Genomic DNA, 21,416 nt, shown 5'->3' on the forward strand with positions numbered 1-21,416 from the left:
TGGGAACCCCTTGTCCTGGACTGTCAGAGGGCAAGACTGCCCCCTGCTGGTACCAAAGACTTCCTATAGTTCAGCTGTGTGGGGTGGAGGGGAGTTACCCATAATGCTTCAAGCCAGTTTTTCTCCAGCACCATTCCCCCTGTGGCATGTGAACCTCTGGAGTGAGTCACTGCAACTTTAACCAGAGCGGTTTCACCAGACATTAGGTAGTGCCAGCCCATGTGAACGACGCAAGCTGACACAGGTTTCATTCCCTTGCAATTCCAAAGCCTCCCCCTCTCTCTCACCCACACTGACTGAGATAAGATATTGGAAAGGCTGGGTAATGAATAACTTGGCTGGAATTTCCCAGCTGATAAGAGACACAGTGATAAGAATGAAGGAGATGAGGAATATTCTCCTTATCTCTTGCTGGATGCAAGCACTTATTAACACCTGTGCAGTTGCATCCTCAATGCTGTGCCTGGTACCGGGGGGCAGGTCAAGCCACCTCACACCAGCTGGTGGGGAAATTCCATGTATAGGGACAGCACCAAGGAGAGAGAATCTCCCCATGCACCAGCAGTGTTCCCCAGCCTGGAGACAAAGCATTCTGCAGGTGCAGGACATTACCACCCTCCTACTGAGATAAACCCTGGGCTTTGTCTCCCACCTGGCCATCAGTTCATCCCAGCCTGCTGAAAGCGCAACCCGCAACCTAGCCTTGCCAAAGAATCATTTCCTTCTTTTGCACACTCAGGCTTGGGAACTCCTTTCCACTCTGTCACTGCACCCAGGGCAGCGCCCCCTTCTGGTGTCCTGGAGACACTTTCATCCCAGCCACTGTCTCCCACTCCACTAATCACACCCATAGGTGCCTAGAGAAGACATCCTACCAGAATAGCGGACATCTGCCTCTTCCCAGCAGATGGTGAGCCCAGTTCGGGGTGTTCCCACAAGAACCTTTCCTGTACTGGGTGCTGAAAGGTCATGGCCAAGGACATCACAGGAGCCAGCACAGTTGGGACAAACTAGCCCCTCACCTGGGGTCTTTATTAGAGCAGGGAAGCGGGGCCCATCATTCTTGTTTGAAGGAGATGACTTTGAACCCACCCTGCACACTCAGATAGGTGATCTTGTCGTAGCTGTGCCGGTTGGGGAACTCCACCTCATGCCCGTCTGGCAGCTTCACCTTGAACTTGTCTCCCAGGAAGCTGACGATAAACTGCAAGAGCGGGGAGCAAGGGAAGGACAGGAACGGGGAGGGGAGTTAGCATCAAAAGCAAACAACTGGCTGGCAACAGCAAGCACCTGTCCCTACTGCCTGGGCGGAAAGGCCCCGATTCTGTTGGCCTTGGGCAAGTTGCTGGGAGCTGAGCTCACTAAACGCATTGCAGGGTTGGGTGCCAGAGGCCCAGGTCCTCAAAGATATTTAGGCACCTAACTCCCATTGAAATCAGAGTGATCAGCCTGTCTCAGGAAGTTAAAGTCTTGCCTACACCAGGAGACTGGGGGCAATGTCTCCCACACCGCTGCTAACTCTGGTTCAGCTGCAACGGTGGTGGCAACACCGGGAGCCCTAGTGTAGACAAGGCTCCTGCGCCCACCACTGTTTTAATGCACTGCGTTGCTTAGGTCTGTTCTGCACTGGGCGGGACAGCACATGAAATACCAGTGGCTGCAGAAGCCTTGCCCCACTGGCTCTCCCACTGTTACCCCACCAGCAGATCTGACTTGGGGTTAGCAACAGTGGGGAAATGCCACCTCTAGCCCACAGCGCAGACAGCGCGAGGGGACAGGATGGACCTAGGACTCTTCAAAGAACAAAACTAATAACTCATCGCTGGAAATGAATCGTCTCCTTCCCGCGGGCACTTCCCAGCCCCAGCCAGCCCAGCCCGGGGAGCACTGGGCAAGGAGAAGGAACCATTTCCAAGCCACAGAGAAACCGGGTGATCTAACTGTGCAATGCTAAGAGGCAAACAAACAGCTGCCCAAGGAGAAGGGAGCAGGGAGGCCCAAGAGTCTCATTCTGCAAAGCACTAGAGGGAAGAAAATAAGGGGTGAGAGCGAGGAGAGAATGATGGAGACAGATCCGAGGGCCAGGGGAAGAGGGATCTGCTCCCTACAGCCCTCTCCCTCCCCCAGCGAAGGCGTGAGCACCTGCTGGGCAGAGGCACGGGGGGGCTCTCAAAGGTAGGTCACAGGCAGCAGCCTTCAGGAGGCCTCCAGCATGGGCAGGGTTAAATGACAAGAGAACAGGATCTGTGGGGACTGGGACTCTGAACAGGCTGATGAGGAGGGCTCAGGGTCACAGGAGCCAGAGATGCAGGCAGGGAGAAACAACGCCTGAAGACACCAGCCAGGAGGGGAAGAAGGGTGGCAGAGTAAGAGCTTGGCAGCTCATCCAGCCACCCCCCACCCCCGCCCTGCTTTCCCAGGAGCCGCCTCACCTTGACCTCCGAGCCCCGGGAGAACGACAGGTGCTTGTCGCGATGCTCCGACTGCCAGCAGTTGGCACATTTGGAGTTGCAGATGATGGTGGATTCATTGAAGCGAGGGTTGAAGTGCAGCCCCAGCTCACTAGGGCTCTTGCCAAGGTTAATCACAAAGCTGTGCGGTGGGAGCAGAGCAGGCATTAGAGACTCCCCCCACGGAGCCAGCATTGCTGCTACAGGAGCCCCACCCCTGCCCAAAGGAGGGCAGTTGAATTAGTTACACCCACCTCTCCTTTTACCAATTTCATGGGGGGCAGAGGGCTCCACCCTGCCACTTTTAGGGAGAGCTAGAGCTTCCAGCCCAAGACCCACTTTCCCTAGAGGAAGGTCAGGCCTGCGGCTCAGGCACCGGCCTGGGACTCAGGAGACCTGGGCTCAGCTCCCAGCTCTGCTGCAGACACCTTGGCTGACCACATGCAAGTCGCTTTAACCTCTGTGCCTCAGTTTCCCCATCCACAGACAGGGCCAGGATATCTGCGGAGCACTCAGTTACAAGGGTGGTGGGGGCTGTATAAGTACCAAGCCAGAGAGACAGACCTGGTACAGTCAGGGAAACTGGGGTGCTGCCCCCATCTCTGCAGCCCATGCCCCCCTCGTCTGAGACCGCTCTCACACTCACTTCTCAGCATCATTGGCGATGTTGCCCTTTATCTTCAGGCTGTTCCCTGCTTTCAGATCCAGGTTCAAGATTTCAAATTTCTCCTGCGGCAGAGAGACCTGACGTCATGAGACTCCCTGGGTGACCCATGCCCAGCCCCTGCCCCAAATGAAAAGGAACGAAGCTCAGCAATTCCACCTGAGCCGGGACAAAGGCCGGAAGCAGGTCCCCTGCCCTCCAGTTGTCACCTAATGGCCCTGAGCCAGGACCACCCTGGTACCCCACACTCCTTGCTTGGCGAGGGGAAGAGGTGGGAGTGGAAACCGGAGAAATAGAAAGGTGAGGGGGAATGAACGACTGAGCGGGGGTGATGACAGCAGACACAAAGGAAGAACGTGAGAGCCCAGCAATACAGGGGAATAGCTGAGAGCAAGAAAAGGGAAGAGCTCATGGTGAGACACCGCAATCCTTACAGACATCCTCCTTGCTGGTGCTGGATAGACGCGGCTGGGAACTGCTGAGGATCTGGCTCAGGTACACCTCCCGCAGGAGATCTTATAGGTCTCGGAGAGTTACACATTAACAGCTCTCTCCCATCTCTCCAAGCCGTTGGGGAAGGCTGCAAATCAAAGAATTATCTGCTTCCCAACTTCCTCTGAGCAAAGAATTGACGTGTCTTGATCAATACCCTGCCCCAGCCCCATTCCCTGATAAGGGATCAGCACTCTGCTGACTCGGGAAAGTTACTCCAGCTGCCTGACCCGGAGGGGGTTTAATCACTAAGGGACCTTGTCATGAGGGTGCACTCACCACTAGAGGCGCCTCCTCCTGGCCACTCTGGGGATTAGCACTTCCCAGGCACTGTGCCCTCCTCTAGCAGCCTTTCAGCTCATCTATTTCTCTCACCCTGCAGCCCCTCTTGATCCAGGAGCTGCAGCTTCCTGTCTGTGACCTGGCCCTGCGGCCAGGCCACTATGGTCCTCCACTTCTGGGGTATCAAAGGCTTTTGGGGCAATTGCACTGCCTCATTGGAGCCATTTCCCCAGTGGCTGGGGGAGCAAACCTTGCTGCCTTTCTCCCAAGCCTCCCCTACCTTGCTGGCTCTCCCCACCTCCCTGGGTTTGCCAGCCCAAACTCCCACCTCTCAGGAAGTAACTGTGGCCCCAACCATGCCTCCCTTCTTCCAGGCCGTGACTGCAGCCTACTTCCCTGCAGCCCCTTTCTGCTCCCCACTCCTGGGCTTTATACAGGCGGCTCCTGTTCCTGCCCAGCTGAGTCTCATCTAATTAATCCCTACTCCCTGGCACCTCCTGCAGGTGCAACCTGGGGAGTTCATTGGCCCAACTGCCACCTTAACCCCTCCAAGTCTTGTGAGGGGATGGAGATCCCCATGGGTGGTGTGTATAAGAGGCCAGGGGAGGTTAAACCTCCCCAAAAAAGCTGGCCATGCATGGGGGAAATGCCACGGCAGCATGGGTCACCCCTCCGAAGGCACGCTGGCCTGCCACTGCCTTTGGACCACCAGAAGCGAAGCTCCACAGAAGTGCGGAGGAGGCGCCGCACCTGAACCATGACCCCGCCTGCACTCCACTCCACTTTTGCTCCGCCTCTTCTCCCAAGGCTCCCCCCAACTGCCGCTCGCTCATCTCCACCTCCTCTCCTCCGTCGCTCCCCTAGGGCAGGACTCCCGTTCTGGGAAGGAGGCAGAGAGGAGTGAGAGGCGGGTGGGACACATTGGGGAAGGGGGCGGAGAGGAGCGAGCAGTGGGGGAGTCTCAGGGGAAGAGGCAGAGAAGAACAAGTGGCAGTGGGCAGGGCCTCGGGAGAGGGCCAGGAAAAGGTGGAGCAAGAATGGGACTTTGGAAGAGAGAGGCCAAGCGGAGGTGGGGCCTTGTGGACAGGGCCACAGTCCAGGTGCCGGTGCCACCTCACACTTCTAGAGAGCTCCCAGTCCCTCACACCAAAAATCACAATATTCAGGTTATTCCCAGTCCCAAAGGATCAGTCACTTACCCCAGGTCAACTGCACTTAAGATCTTATACCAAAGATCACATTTCTAGCCTGTAATAAACTAAATACAAATGTATTAACTAAAAAAAAGAAGTAAGGGAGTTATTGACAAGCTTAAAGCAGGTAAACACACACATGAGTTACAGTCTTAGGTTCCAACGGGAGGTAGAAGCATCTATAATAAGTAAGTTTTATATATCCCTAGGGTTAATCCAGACCATGTGCTGGGGATCTTTTGCTTATACTTAGTAATCCTTTCCCCGCAGAGTCCAAGCAGCATAAAGATACAGTTCCTCCTTGCCAGGGATTTTTATTTGCTTCCGCCAGAGTTCAAGCTGGTGGGACGAGTCCACATGCACGTCCCATTCATGGCAGGAGGGGGAAACAATCAGGAAAGTATTCTGTCCTCTGATGTTCCACAACGGCTTGTCTGGTTTCTATGGGCCTTCTTTTGTTGGGCAGAAGATGAGACCTCTTGTGGCAAACTAGTATTTCATAGTTGGTAATGCTGCTCTCTTGATTTAGAGTTTCAGAGCCAACTCTCTAATATCTTCGAACATGGGACACAGCTATTGTAAGTGAGATTAACGCATGTAGCAACTCACAAGCATTTCATAAAGTCTAAACACTAAATATGTTTTTATGAATCTGATACCTATTTTAACACCTAGGTGACCTAGACTGGTTTCCAGCTATGCATTTGTCAGAGTTCAGCAAGGCCTACGGGACTTGCCATGAGTTGGCACCTGGTCTGTCAATGTCACAGGACCATCACCTCATCTGCTCCTTCCCACTCCCACCCTACAAAAGAGTAATATCCTAGCTGCTCTCCTTCCATGAGGGAGCATTGGCCTGGCTGATCTCTTTAGGCTCCCCTCCCCCAGTAACAGCTACAATTAAGTGGGAAACTGGGACTGTCAGATTTCAAGGAGGAAAATGATCTTGTCCAGGTGCAGAGGGGACGCTCCGATGCGGTCGGTGGGAAGGGATGGGGGTGTCCCCAAAAAGGGGAGCAAGATCTTGGAAGACAGAAGTTACTCCAGAAATCCCCCTCTGTCCTGTCACTTCACAGAGTGGCTGCATGCAGATTCACACTACCCTTGCAAAGCAGATGGGAAGGGATGGTCTCTGCTTTTTCCACACAGAGGCGGATTAAGGTTTCGTTGCACCCTGGACCAGAGCAAGTGGCTTTTCAGCACCACAGCTGAAACATATATATACACACATAGAGAGAGCCCTTTTCGTGGTGCATTGGGGATGGGGGGAATTCATCCCTGTCATGTGCCATATAGATTCAGGGAATACCCCCAGCGTAGCAAGCGTCTCCAATGGGCACACAGTCAGTGTAGCCAGCTCCATAACCCTGGAGCAGGGGCAGTAGTGGAGGAGCAGGAGTGGACAGGGCATTCCTGAATGGCAGCTTTTGGCAGTGGTGCAAAGGTCTACAGAGACTGTTGCAACCATAGTGTAAATGACAGCTGCCCTGACAGCCACCAAAGGGCCAAACTAGCCCCCAATTAAGGGGAGGTGCATTGTCTGCCGTCTTGGTCCCTGCGCCGGGCTAGGGATGAATCCCGCCATGTGTCAGCAGAGCTTGTAACTGCAGGGAGGCCTCCACTGTGTTTGATGGAGAGACTACGGTGGATGTCTGGCTTGTCTCTGCCACATCGCATCTCCACACTGCTGACTTACATGTGAAGACTAATGCCCGGTCTACACTGAGGGAAGCAGGGGGAGAAGCGATCTAAGTTACGCAACTTCAGCTTTGTGAATAACGTAGCTGAAGTCGACATACTTAGACCTACTCACCGCGGTGTCTTCACTGCGGTGAGTCAACTGCTGCCACTCCCCGTCGACTCTACCTGCACCTCTCATGGCAGTGGAATACAGGAGTCAACAGGAGAGTGCTTGGGGGTCAATTTCTCACGTCTAGACTAGATGCGATAAATCAACCCCCCACTGGATTGATTGCTGCCCGCCAATCTGGCAGGTAGTGTAGATGTACCCTAAGATGCAGGGTGTGTAGTCTCACCTTTAGCTGGAGATCAGGCTGGTGGAAGATCAAATCTCTGGTCCCAAAAGAAATCCCAGCACATGATAATCTCGTTCTGGTTCTTTCTGGGTTTGTGAAGATGAGTCACAGAGGAATTGCCACTGAAGGGCATCTGCAAAAGAGGAAGATGGTCTGTGCAATGAGCTGGGGGGGGAAAGAAGGGAGGAGGGGAGCCTGTGGGGGAAAGGAGGAAACAGCTCTAAGGGAAGGGAGGAGGATACCAATTGAGAGTGACCATGTCGGCCAGCACAAACCAGGCTGCAGCCCCCAATGGTGGGGATCCAGCAACCCGAGCTGCCCATACACCTGGCTCTACCAGTGCCTGGATCAGCGTATCTCCTGGGCAGCCTCCTCCAGGCCACACCCTTTTGGATGCCTAGTGAAGGTCAATGGGCCTGCCATTGGCTGCCCCCGCTCCTCCAGAGGTAGGGGGTGTGAATGCCCCCTCCCTGGACACAAAGTGTGCATGCAAACTGCACCCAAGTGCGGGTGAATCCAGCCCCACACTGTGGGAATCATGCCTGGAAGGAGGCCCCACGAATGGCAGGAAGTGTTTAACCCACTTGAGCTACAGGAAGCCTAGCCTAACCAAATATGTGCTTTGCAGCTGCAAGCATGGTCACAGCAGAGGGCACTGTGCAGCGCCATGCAGAGCCCTCGCCCCAGAATGACTAACTGTCACAAGCAGCCATACACGCCTAGCGAGGATGAGCCAGGCTTTCAACAGGATGTGAGTCTGCAATTCAGCGCCGCTGAAATGGGACAATCAGACGAGAGGAGGGGGACCTAACTGTCACATGGAGAAGCGCATGGGTGTTAATACCATACTAATGATCACAACTTACATTTATAGTCCTGTTCATCCCAAAGGCCTTTACAAACTGTACATAGGAATCACAACACTGAAAGGCAGCCACCTCTGGGATGGAACAGGGCAGCTGATTAACAATGAATGGCAGCAACAGTTCTGGACAGGAAGAGGAGAAGAATACCATTTCTAAAGAGAAAAGCAGAGAATGCATTTACTAAATTGGAATTTGACCTGGGAACTGAGACTGAGACTAACATCCCTATAAGATTACCTAACCTCTAGCTTCAAGGAGATCTCTTAGGCCCTTGGGAATGCTTTCAAAATCTCAGTCCCCTTGAGGTGGAAACAGCTGTCAGTGTCACATACATGTCCCGGCTGTAGCAACCACAACCTTGAGCATGGCATTTAATAGTTTTAGGCCTGGTCTACACTACGATTTTAGGTCGACTTTAGCAGCGTTGCCTCAATTTAACCCTGCACCCGTCCACATGACAAAGCCCTTTATTCCGACTTAAAGGGCTCTTAAAATTGATTTCTTTACTCCACCTCCGACGAGGGGATTAACGCTGAAATTGATCTTGCCAGGTCGAGTTTGGGGTAGTGTGGACGCAATTCGACAGTATTGGCCTCTGGGAGCTATCCCAGAGTGCTCCATTGTGACTGCTCTGGACAGCGCTCTCAACTCAGATGCACTGGCCAGGTAGACAGGAAAAGTCCCACGAACTTTTTAATTTCATTTCCTGTTTGGCCAGCGTTGCGAGCTGATCAGCACAGGTGACCATGCAGAGCTCATCAGCAGAGGTGACCATGGAGTCCCAGAATCACAAAAGAGCTCCAGCATGGACTGAACGGGAGGTACTGGATCTGATCGCTGTATGGGGAGACGAGTCCGTGCTAGGTGAACTCCATTCCAGTAAACCAAATGCCAAAACATTTGAAAATGTCTCCAAAGGCATGAAGGACAGAGGCTATAACAGGGACCCGCAGCAGTGCCGCATGAAAATTAAGGAGCTCAGGCAAGCCTACCAAAAAAACAGAGAGGCAAACGGCTGCTCCGGGTCAAAGCCCCAAACATGCCGCTTCTATGATAAGCTGCATGCCATTCTAGGGGGTGCACCAACCAGTACCCCAATCCTGTGCTTTGACTCCGTCAGTGGAGTAGGACACAACACGGAAGTGGGTTTGAGGGACAAGGAAGATGATGATGGAGAGGTTGAAGATAGCTCACTGCAAGGAAGTGGAGAAACCGGTTGTCCCAAAAGCCAGGATCTGTTTCTCACCCTGGACCTGGAGCCAGTAACCCCCAAGCCCACCCAAGGTGGGCTCCCGGCCAGACGCTGTAGGCAGAGAAGGGACCTCTGGTGAATGTACCTTTGTAAATGTTATATATGGTTTAAAAGCAAGCATGTTTAATGATTAATTTGCCCTGGCATTCACAGCCAGTACAGCTACTGGAAAAGTCTGTTAACGTGTCTGGGGGTGGAGCGGAAATCCTCCAGAGACATCTCCATAAAGCTCTCCTGGATGTACTCCCAAAGCCTTTGCAAAAGGTTTCTGGGGAGGGCAGCCTTATTCCGTCCTCCATGGTAGGACACTTTACCATGCCAGGCCAGTAGCGTGTAGTCGGGAATCATTGCAGAACAAAGCATTGCAGCATATGGTCCCAGTGTTTGCTGGCATTCAAACAACATCCGTTCTTTATCTCTCTCTCTTATCCTCAGGAGGGTGATATCATTCCTGGTCACCTGGTTGAAATAGGGTGGTTTTATTAAGCGGACATTCAGAGGTGCCCGTTCCTGCTGGGCTGTTTGCCTGTGGCTGAACAGAAATGTTTCCCACTGTTAGCCATGCGGGGGGGGGGGGGGGGGAAGGGTGAAGCCATCAAAATGTGATTTTGTAACAAAAGCACATGTGCTATGTAATGTTAACAGCAAGGTTTACCGTGAAAGAGTGTACCCATTGTTCTATAAAAGGTGTCTTTAACTATCACTCTCCCTTTTTTCCCCTCCACCAGCTGCATATCTTTCTCCTTCCCAGAGGCTAGCGAAGATTAGAAGGTGAAAAAAATGCACTCGGGATGAAATGTTCTCTGAGCTCATGCAGTCCTCCCACACTGACAGAGCACAGCAGAATGCATGGAGGCAGACACTGTCAGAGTGCAGGAAAGCACAATATGAATGCGAGGACAGGTGGCGGCCTGAAGAGAGTAAGTGGCGGGCTGAAGATGATAGGTGGCGTCAGCTTGCTGACAGAAGGCAGGAGTCAATGCTCAGGCTGCTGGAGGATCAAACTCATATGCTCCAGCATATGGTTGAGCTGCAGGAAAGGCAGCAGGAGCATAGACCACTGCTACAGCCCCTGTGTAACCAACCGCCCTCCTCCCCAAGTTCCATAGCCTCCTCACCCATGTGAAAGTAGATTGAATTATATTGTAAAAATAAGAATGGATTAAAGAAATGTTGTATGTACCTTTAAGCAGAAATAAGAAATGTTGAAATACAGGTGCCAGGAAAAGAAACATTAGGCATAAACAATGGTGCTAATGGCGAAACATTAACAGAAGATCGGTAATAGTTAGTAAGGAAATAAGATAGGCATGCCTAGCCCACGTAAACTTAACAGATTCTGCCTCCTTTGTTATCGTGCTAAGTGCTCGCCCTTTTATCTGTATAAATAAGATAGTTTGTGTCTTGCATGGTGCTCACATTATCTGGGTGTTATTAGCAGAGCGCTGTGCTAATAAAACAGAGTGGTCTGACAAACTGTGAGTCCTGAGTCTAACTTTGACACCCAGATGCCCAAGAACACGGTGGGGGGGCCTTCGGCCACCCAGCCACTCCACCCCAGAGGATTCCCCAAGCAACAGAAGGCTGGCATTCAATAAGTTTTTAAGTTTTAAAGTGCAGTGTGGCCTTGTCCTTCCCTCCTCCCCCACCCCTCCTGGGCTACCTTGGCAGTTATCCCTCTATTTGTGTGACGATTTAATAAAGAATGCATGAATGTGAAGCAACGATGACTTTATTGCCTCTGCAAGCAGTGATCGAAGCGGGGAGGGGAAGGTGGTTAGCTTACAGGGAAGTAGAGTGAACCGGGGGCAGGAGGGGTATCATCAAGGAGAAACAAACAGAATTTTCATACCGTAGCCTGGACAGTCATGAAATTGGCTTTCAAAGCTTCTCTGATGCACACCATGCCCTCCTGTACTCTTCTAACCGCCTTGGTGTCTGGTTGCGTGTAATCAGCAGCCAGGCGATTTGCCTCAACCTCCCACCCCACCATAAACGTCTCCCCCTTACTCTCACAGATATTGTGGAGCGCACAGCAAGCAGTAATAACAATGGGAATATTGGTTTCGCTGAGGTCTATCCCAGTCAGTAAACTGCACCAGCGGGCTTTTAAACGTCCAAATGCACATTCTACCACCATTCTGCACTTGCTCAGCCTATAGTTGAACAGCTCCTGACTACTGTCCAGGCTGCCTGTGTACGGCTTCATGAGCCATGGCATTAAGGGGTAGGCTGGGTCCCCGAGGATAACTACAGGCATTTCAACATCCCCAACGGTTATTTTCTGGTCTGGGAAGAAAGTCCCTTGCTGCAGCTTTTGAAACAGACCAGAGTTCCTGAAGATGCGAGCGTCATGTACCTTTCCCGGCCATCCCACCTTGATGTTGGTGAAAGGTCCTTTGTGATCCACCAGTGCTTGCAGCACCATGGAAAAGTACTCACCATGGAAAAGTTTCAGTTTATGTACTCACTGGCTTGGTGCTCCGGTGCCAAGATAGGGATATGGATTCCGTCTATCGCCCCACCACAGTTAGGGAATCCCATTGCAGCAAAGCCATCCACTATGACCTGCACATTTCTCAGAGTCACTACCCTTGACATTAGCAGCTCTTTGATTGCGTTGGCTACTTGGATCACAGCAGCCCCCACAGTAGATTTGCTCACTCCAAATTGTTGCCCAACTGACCGGTAGCTGTCTGGCATTGCAAGCTTCCACAGGGCTATCACCACTCACTTCTCAACTGTGAGGGCTGCTCTCATCTTGGTATTCTGGTGCTTCAGGGCAGAGGAAAGTCAGTCACAAAGTTTCATGAAAGTGCCCTTATGCATGCAAAAGTTTCGCAGCCGATGGGACCAGGCAGCGCGGTAAGGGAGCAGGGAGGGGGTGCTGGAAGAGGGCAGGGGAGTTTGGAGGGTGTTGGGGGGGTGGACAGGGGTCGGGGTGGTCAGAGGGCAGGGAACAGGGAGATTGAATGGGGGCAAGGATCCCGGGGGGGAAGTCAGGAAGGAACAGGGGTTGGATGGGGCAGTGGGGGGCAGTCAGGGGCAGGGGTTCCAGGGGCATTCGGGGACAGAGAGAAGGGGTGGTTGGATGGGGCAGGGGTCCCAGGGGAGCATCAGGAATGAGAGGAGGGGTTGAATGGGGCAGCAGGGGGCAGTCAGGGGATAGGGAAGGGGGATGGATGGGGCATGGGTCCATGTGGAGGGAGTGTCAAGAACTTTAGGTGGGGTTAACATGCATCCACATACATTACGCAATGTACGTAATATATAATTTTGTTATTATTTATATAGTTATGGAAAGTAAATAATACATGGAAGAAATGAAAGGGATTTTTTTACGTGTTTGTTTTTTTTAGGTAACCCTGCCGGGGCCATGTCGAAAATGTTCAACTTGGGCCCCACACTTCCTAAAGCTGGCCCTGACTGCCAGCCCATCCCTTTCATTCCCAGTGGCCCTGCTGCTGAGGTGGTACAAGGCCTCTTCAGGGACCGGGGGCAGTGGCATGCACGTTGCAAGGTTGGAGGAAAGAGCTGCAGGTGTTTGTCAGCCCCATCCGTGGCCCCACGAAGTCACGAGGCCTCCTCGTCAACCTCCTCTTGGCCCTGGCCAAACTCTCCATCTACACTACCAGGAGGAGGATGATAGATGCGAGGGTGCTCTGCGACTGTGGGGCCTATTTCCGTTCCTCCCTAGTTTCATGCATTCGGGCAGAGTCCCACTGGGCAGCAACTGCTGGCTCCCTCGACACCTTTGAGGAGCAGTGGGTGCTGTCCCAGGTTCTCTGCTCAGTGTCCCCATCCGGTACTCATTTTTAACCTATGACCTTAACCTCACTCCCTGTTTTTCTCATTTGTTGTCCCCTGTACTCATTTGGTCCCTGGATCCAGTGGTCCCTCCCACTAGGCTGAGGGAGGGGCCTTTAGAAGTGGGCGGGTGCACTTCCCGGGTTTTCCAATAAGACTAGCACCGGGTAGGTTCTCAACAAGGCCCCTCCCAAGGGCCTGGTAAGAGGAATGCTTGTCCTCAGGCCTTTCCACTGGCAAAGGCGAGGATGCACAGGTTGCTCGCTGGCTCTCCAGCTCTGCCTCAGCCACTCAGGCAGGATACGACACTGCCAGGCAAAGGGAGGGGAGGAGAAACCTATTCACAGTGCTCCGGGAGGAGGGAAAGCATCGTGAGACCCTGCACTTCCCTAGCACCTTTCATCAGCTCTCTGTACAAAAGTAAAGGCGCTGTCACCGCAGCCCTGGTGGAAGGGAAATATTAGCCTCCTCTTGAGTAGATGGGGAAACTGAGGCACATGACAACATGAGGCCTACAGTTCAAAAAGTATCCAGGGACTTTGGGTGCTCCACTTGAGACACACCAGACCAGATTTTCCAAAGAGCTCAGCTCCCAGCATATCCCACGTGCTGAGCAGTCTGGTTTTGCAAATCTGCCCTAGGATCCTAAACGGGAGCTGAACTCTTTTGAAAATCTGGCCCAGACAAACTGGCGTTCAGAGTAGCCGATCACTCCCAACTCCAGTTGAGGCCAACAGGAATTGGAGATGCTCAATGCCTCTGAAGATCAGTCCCTTTGTGTCTCAAACTGGGCCTCCAAAAACAGAGCCATTCACAGTTAGTGGCCACTCTTCAAAACTGAGGCCAGGGTCTCACAGGCCAAACTCCCACTGACTTTGAGGGGAGCGTCTCCCGTAGCAAGGACTGCGTAAGGCTACACGACTGAGCTCAATGCAGTAAAAACAAACCTGCAATTTCTGCTTGCCGACGACATTGCTGAGGGGACTGTGGCTTGAAGCTCGCCCTAGCGTCCGACCACCTCCACATCCTTCACGCCCACCCGAAACGTGATGGTGGTGACAGATAAATCACTGCACACACATTACATCCAGCCAGATGAGACCAACGCTGATAGCACATTATCAGTGACTGTGGCTATTCATCACACTGGGACAGCAATGATCCAAGGCTGCCTGGTCACAGAAATCCCTAAGACAGGCAGAAAGTGTCTGTCTGAGTCACACATGTGACAGAAATGCCAAGGATGGCTCATCAACTGGAAAAAAAAGGAGAAGCTTCTGAAGTTCAAACAACACGTTGAGAGAAGCCACAAGAATTCCTAGCTCATGAGCTACCAAGAGGGAGAGCAAACAATGTCTGTTCCCTGGTCATCAAATCACCAAAGTCCAAGGGGGTGGATCCTGCAAGGTGCTGGGAGCATGCAGGAAAATGCCAAGCATCCTTAATTTCCACCAGCTTTAACGGGGTCTGAAGGCACTCAGCGCCTGGCAGGATCCGGGCCTAAATGATGGCTTAGAGAGGATGTCAAGTTGAAACCATATGTTGCTATGAAATTAACTAGAACAAACTCCCTTTGATTGCCTACAGCAGGGGTAGGCAACCTATGGCACAGGTGCCGAAGGCGGCACACGAGCTGATTTTCATTGGCACTCACACTGCCTAGGTCCTGGCTACTGGTCCAGGGGGGGCTCTGCATTTTAATTTAATTTTAAATGAAGCTTCTTAAACATATAAAAAACTTTATTTACTTTACATACAACAGTTTAGTTATATATTATAGACTTATAGAAAGAGACCTTCTAAAAACGTTAAAATGTATGACTGGCACGCGAAACCTTAAATTAGAGTGAATAAATGAAGACTCAGCACACCACTTCTGAAAGGCTGCCGACCCCTGGCCTACAGAATGAAACGGCAAAACCAAACCAGATGGAAACTGAAAATAAAAGCCTGCTAGAAAAGGGAACAGAAATCCCCAAATAACTGAATTGAGTGCTGGGAAATAGGCCTCTAAAAAGGGGAACCTCAGATAGCCAAAAGAGAACTAAGAGAAGCCCAGGTTGATGCAATGAGTGTGCTGCCAAGAGAAATGCCAAAAATAAATGAAGCTATTGGGAAGAGAGCTGAACCTGAACTGCAAACGCCAGGGGAGAACTAAGGGCTTGGCTACAAACAGCTGTAGCACTTCAGTGTAGCCACTACTACGCTGACAGCAGGGATTCTCCTGTTGACATAGGTAATCCACCTCCCTGAGAGGCAGTAGCTAGGTCGATGGAAGAACTCTTGCATTGACCTAGCGCTGCGTACACTGAGACTTAGGTTGGCTTAACAGCACTGCTCAGAGTGGTGGATTTTTCACACCCCGACCGACATAGTTAACCCAACCTAATTTTCTAGTGCAGACCAGGCCTCAGACGACAACCATATAGTTATCGTGGGTCAGAGGGGGATCTTGAGAGCATATGACAGATTGCGTTCATTACATCCTTCCTGCTCCCCAAGGAAGGACAGGTGACAGCAACTCCCAGTGTACTCCCCTAGGGTTTCCACGAGAGCAGGGCAGCTTTCAAATCCACCAGCAGTCAGCTGGGCCAGGAAACTACCTTACAGTTCTGACACGAGCCCTTGGCTCTTCAAGCAGAGCTGCCCCACGCCAGCCTCCCTACAGCAGAGGGATTGGGGCTGCTTTGGCCTGCCACAATTCCCCCCTTCAGTGGACTTTCTGCCCTATGTGTTCTACTTGCAGGAGCCGCTCTGCGCCCCTGGCTGAATCTGGCCTGCCCCCAGGTTTCTTGGGAGAGACAAGCCCCCACAAGCGATCTGTTCCTTCTATTGCATTCAGATTGCTGGCTGGGAAACACTCGCTCCCACAAGAGGGAAAGAGTAATACAAGTTAAATGCCTGAATGCAGATCAGGCCAGACAAGTTTTATCAAGTACCAGGCTGAACAAGCCAAAACATATTGCCATCTACCCAGGAACAAACAAACTCGCCCAGCCAGGAGATCTGATAAAAGCAGTGGGACAGATGGCAACACTAACTGCAAGACAGTACCCGTCAGTGCAGAGATAGCCTTATCTCCTCCGCTGCCAAGATGGGAGACGCATCCCCAGCTACTACGCAACAGCAGTGCAAGGCCTGTGGAGGCCTGTTATCTGTTCCTGAGCCTGAATGTAGCACCTTAGCACAGCACAATTTCTAAGGGGTGTCTCTATGACTCACTGCATCTCGTTAAAACAAGGGAGTGAATAGTCACAGAACAGCTCCATGGTACCATCTCCCCGTGGATCAGGGACCAGAAGTTACTAAAACACGGTGCCATCTAATCTGGACACCGAGCTAAATGACATCAGTTTACCCAGCTGCAGTACCAGAGAACAGAGGCTACAATAGATTGAAACAGCAGAGGGAGCTCTTGCTGCATCAGCCAAAGGGCAGGGGGGAAGGAGTGGCTGTGCCGGGGAGAGGAGGTGGGAGCCCCTCTGTTTTTAGCAAGGGAGGGAGCTGTGCTGCTCCACTGGCACGCCCCTTATTTTAACCCCTGCCCTAGCACCACCAAGGAAAGGCCCCAATGGGCAGAAACAAAGCACAAGCCGCAGGACCTGTTGGGAAAGGAATAAATAGCCCCTGGGCTACTCAGATTGTAAGCTCATTGGGGTAGGGACCATCTCTTTGCGCGCTGGCAGTGGGATTCTGGTCCAGGGCTGGGCACCTCAGTGATACAGAAAACAAATCAGAACAGGAAGCGTACAGGCTGAAACGCTTGCTAGGCTGTGCCAGCATTGCCCGAAGTACAGTATGGTGTCATGGAGATTTTGTGACGTGAGGGTTTAATTGACGCAGGGACCATGTTCGTACAGCACCTTGCACAATGGCTAGGAGTGGGGCTGTTAGGCACCATGGCAATAAAAATAAATCATGTTATTAATATTATTAAATATTAATCATGGGCCAGATCCTCATCGGCTGTGAACCAGTGTGGTTCCACCAACGGCAGCAGAGTTATGGTACTTTACTCCAGCTGCGGATCTGGCCCCATGTTTGTGTCTAGGGAGGATTTACAGTTTGTCATCCTCTTGGGGGTCCCCCAGCTTTAGGTGTCACCTGAGATATAAACCAACAGATTCCATCACTCTCAACGCCATGCCCAGCTCACGGGGGGCACCCCACTATTCATGGTGTCTTAGGGCTTAAGGCCAGACGGGACCACCAGTCATCTAGTGCAACCTCCGGTAAATCACAGACCACCACCACCACCACCCAGCACCCACACACTAGACCCAACCATTATTCCCCTATCCCCACTCACACAGAGTGACCCTTCTGGGGGATTGCCAGGGCAAGTGGGAACAGACACCCCCATGTCACAGCTTACAGGGGAGGAGCTGAAGGCATGGCAGCTTGCTTGCTGGGAAATACAAAAGGCTTCTAGTTCCGATTGGGCCGGCTGCCAGCGAGCCTCCGCAGCAAACACCATGCACATGGGCACACAAATGACAGTCGCCCCAGAAGGCCTCCACAGGGGAGTCACTCAAAGTCCTGCCTGGGGGGTGGAGGGATCTGGGATTAATATGGCCCACAACAGTTCTCCAAAGCAGGAAGCTCGGGGCCACCGAACCCTACCTGGAGAGAAATGTGCACTTGTGCAGGTACATTTCAGGTCTCTCGTCCTTTAAGGCTTCTCTGCCTTTTGTACCCTCCACCCAGCTCTCTTGCATCTCCCAGCTGCTGGGCTGCTTCTTCTTCAGTCAGCAGTCCTCCCCCCGCAGCCCCACCCTGCTGTCTCTTAGCAGCAGGCAGCCAGGGCTGAAGCTGACAGCATGTGGCAAATGGCAGGGGGTGAGGCTCTAGCACAGCCAGGATAGACAGTGCTGACAGCAGTGGAACAGGCTCCTCCAGCTGCTTCCCACTCCTGACTTAGGCCAGGACTGAAGTTTTTCAGGGAGCCTCGGGCAGGATAGCAGGTCTGGGATTTTCAGCTGGGGCCAAGGACTGCCAGTCAAACTCAAACTAGACCGATGCACAGCTCAGACCGTATTCGAGCAATGGGGCATTTAGAGGCGGTAACTCCTAGGACCTCCCTTAGCTCCATGTTAAAGCCAGACTGCATAGGTCTGACTTTTTGAGCTTCCCAGACAACCGTGGGACCAAGCATCCCCAAGAGCAGCTCTGCTATTTCACACTCGATTGCCACCACGACCTATAGAGGTACTGACCATCCAGACCTGGTGATCCACCGTGCTTGGTTTTCTTAGGCTGCTCCGTAACTTCCACCTCGGAGGCTGTACTCTGTGCTAGGGCCAGACTTTGCTCATGGAATATGCTTTTGCAATAAGAGTTCCCCACCATCATCCTTTATGGTAAAACTAGATAGCAATAAATCAAAGAAATGTATTTAACCTATCTTCTACTTCCCCTGCTCCCTCCGTCCCCTCTCTGGCAGAGGCAGGGATGGAAGTCATGACTCACGCCATCTGGTTTCTAACAGAGTCCATTTACCTTTTCAATAGCCTCTTTCTGCCTTTATCATTTGAGTGGGCTGTTCACCAGCAGAGCATTTGTCCCATCCTGGGCCTCCAATCCTGAAGGCTGCTCCGAGCTTCAGCAACTTCAGTGAGGCTCCCCCAGCCAGATCCAGGCCCGGCTTTGTACACAGGATTTCCACTCTTAAAAGAGGCTCACTTAGCCCTAATGAACTCCCGTGCTTCGCCGCTTAACCTGACAGAGTTTTACTCTCCCCGTTTCATTTCCGGTTTAGAGGAACACAACCCATCCCGGCTCCTCAGTCTCCAGGCCGAGTCTGATCTGGGCTTTCAACAAGTCTCCTTGCTGTACTCTTCAGCCTGTTACTGGATATCTTCGTCGTCATGTTAAAGTCTACCCTTCGTAAAGCTCACTAACTCCCACCCCTCTGCGAGAGTAAATTCAATTGTCCTCTTTCCCACTGTATGCACCATCTTCTCCTAGCATCCGTGGCTGAGAGGCAGGCAGAAAGAGGGGGACTGCCAGGGATTCTTCAAAGGCACCAGGGGACCCCTTGGACGGATGATTCAGCGGGAGGATTTGCACAGGAGAGGGGGAGAATAGATGCTGATATTCATCTCCAAATGCCCATAACATTCACTTCCTCTGCTCCCCTGTCTCTCTGACCCATCTGCTACTAGGAAACAACTCTGAAAAAGGTTTTCAATCCAGAGATCTGAAAGCACTTTAAGAAAGGCAATAAGTGTAATTATCCCATCTAGGCACAGAGAAGGGAAATGCCTTGTCCAAAGTCACCCAGCAGGACAGTGGCAGCTCCTGATTCCCAGTCCAGTTCCCTAGCGCCTCGGCAGACTCACGCTAGCATGGCTGCAGCATGGTTTCCCTGATCACAAGGGACCCATCATCCTACAGTAAAAAGAAACCTGCTGCATTAAGAATTTACAGTGTGGAAGAAAAGGGACTGGACAGCTCGTGAACATGCTCCTGATTGCACATCAGTCCCCTAGGAACTGCCAACAGAAATTCCTATTAGACTAATGAGGAAAAGTTTGAAACTTTCAACTCTGTCGCTGGCTCTTAAATAGCAACATTCCATGGGGAAAAGCATTGAAAACTCTTCCAGAGGCGAGGGACAGACGAGGTCAGGGAATAGCGAGGCTTCAGATCAGAAGACTGTGTAAGATGCATGGATAGAGGTGATGTCAGGAGAGGAGATAATGGCTCTGTTGCAAGGGAAAGTAGCAATTCAGCCAAAGATCCAGGAACTGTCTGCTGCAGTCAGCTAAAGGAGGCACATGGGAAGAGAACAAAGGCACTGCAGTACAGAGTCTGCAAAAGTGAGCGGTACAGCATAACGCATCCCGGATCAAGGAGTAACCTAGCTGGGGAAACAGAACCCACCCTTGCAGGCTACATCTGAAGATCTAGCAGCACCCAATACGGTGAAATGCTCGGTAAGAGGTGTCAGAAGATGGCGACAAGCAATACTGCTTGGATCGTACATAGACAATTATTCAAAACCAAACAAGCCTGTGGTGCCGGAGGGAGAGGAAGGACTGATGTTTTCCAGGGGAGATGCACAGATAAACACAGCTGAGCCCTGGCTGCTAGAACTTTCTTCCACATGATCTTTGGAGTCAGCTGAGGAAATCCCAGATGCAAACAGTCTCTTTCTTTCTGATTACTGTGCATGTAATTCTGTGTGTCTGTGATTCAAGTGCACAGCTTAACAGATCTTTCGAAACTGACGAATATTCAATAGCCTTTCTCCTGCCTTCCCACCACCGCCCTCTGCTGGATGGAAAGCCTCAGAGCTGCTCAAACGTGTGCGCACACCTCCCTCTCAGTCCTAACTCTGAAGTATATTCGCTGTTATTACTAGCGCACAAACAATGAATTACTCCAGTTTGCGTGTGGTGACATCCCCAGCTAGCAACAAGCCCAGCAGCGGCTCCAGGGACCAGCGCTCCAAGCGCATGCCTGGGGCTGCAAGCTGCGGGGTGCGCCCTGCTGATCCCTGCAAGCACAGCAGTCAGGCAGCCTTTGGCGGCTTGCCTGCGGGAGGTCCACCGGTCCTGTGGATTCAGTGGAAATTCGGCGGCAGGTACGCCGAAGCCACAGGACGGCGAACCTCCCGCAGGCAAGCCACCGAAGCAATGAGACCGGGGACCTCCCGCAGGCACGCCGCCAAAGGCTGCCTGCCTGCCGTGCTTGGGGCGGCAAAACAGCTAGAGCTGCCCCTGTACAAGCCAATGGCTATACATCATAATACTAGTATGTAAGAGGGAATGTTTTCTAGGTTGGAGTTAGTAATAATATGGAGCTTTTCAGCTCATCATCAGTTCAAATCTGGTCCAGGAAAGTGTTGGCTGAGAGGCATGGCCGTCCTAACTACCTGTGTACAGTGAGGTCACGTTTTCAACCCAGAGGACAATGTCGCACATGACATAAACCACCACTGTAAGCACAGCGCAAATGAGCTCCCAGCTGCAAACCAAAGCTCTCTTAATTTTACTGAAGCCCATTGATGGGGATGGCATCAGTGTGACATGGAATGGATTCAAACGGGTACGGAGGAAAGGCCCTGTGTTAGGTTTGTGGGAAGGAACAGAAGGTGTTCAGTAGTAGGCCACACATATTGGTGCTGTGTCTGGGTTCATCCAGCATCTTCAGTGGTGATCCAGAAGGCCCAGACAGTGTTCTAACTCAATTTGCATATGCCACTAAATTGGGAGGAGCTGCAAACCCTAGGGAGGACAGAAAAAGAACACAAGGGGACCCAGAATGACAAGAAATAGGAGCTGAAGTTCAGTGATCCAATCAGGACAATGCAACTGACAATATCTGGTGTGGGGAAGGGAGACAATCTAAACTGGTATTTAACGGGAGA

General features: G+C 51.9%; 1 protein-coding gene across 3 annotated transcripts; it reads right to left on the minus strand.

The window, feature by feature from the left end:
* Positions 1 to 999: 999 nt before the first annotated feature.
* On the minus strand, positions 1,000 to 18,258 carry LGALS2 (galectin 2). Of its 3 annotated transcripts, none has more exons than XM_030545822.1 (6): positions 9,550 to 9,580; positions 7,984 to 8,135; positions 3,549 to 7,250; positions 3,097 to 3,179; positions 2,433 to 2,592; positions 1,000 to 1,204 (listed from the first exon to the last, which is right to left on the minus strand). In XM_030545822.1, exons 3-6 carry the CDS (start codon positions 3,552 to 3,554, stop codon positions 1,058 to 1,060), a joined length of 396 nt encoding a protein of 131 aa, XP_030401682.1. In that variant the 5' UTR covers positions 3,555 to 7,250; positions 7,984 to 8,135; positions 9,550 to 9,580; the 3' UTR covers positions 1,000 to 1,057. The 3 variants fall into 3 exon arrangements, with proteins under 3 accessions (XP_030401682.1, XP_030401699.1, XP_030401692.1); XM_030545839.1 differs by lacking the exon at positions 9,550 to 9,580 and having other exon boundaries at positions 3,549 to 3,694; positions 7,118 to 7,250; positions 7,984 to 8,114; XM_030545832.1 differs by lacking the exons at positions 7,984 to 8,135; positions 9,550 to 9,580 and adding an exon at positions 17,666 to 18,258.
* Between the last annotated feature and the right edge of the window lie 3,158 nt (positions 18,259 to 21,416).

This window comes from Gopherus evgoodei, chromosome 1, assembly GCF_007399415.2.
Source record: "Gopherus evgoodei ecotype Sinaloan lineage chromosome 1, rGopEvg1_v1.p, whole genome shotgun sequence".
NCBI lineage: Eukaryota > Metazoa > Chordata > Testudines > Testudinidae > Gopherus > Gopherus evgoodei.

Coding starts and splice junctions, on each gene's coding strand:
- LGALS2 (XM_030545832.1), bottom strand. Junction 2,593..3,096: donor ATCGCCAATGATGCTGAGAA/GTGAGTGTGAGA, acceptor CCCACCGCACAG/CTTTGTGATTAACCTTGGCA. Junction 1,205..2,432: donor CCCGGGGCTCGGAGGTCAAG/GTGAGGCGGCTC, acceptor CCGCTCTTGCAG/TTTATCGTCAGCTTCCTGGG.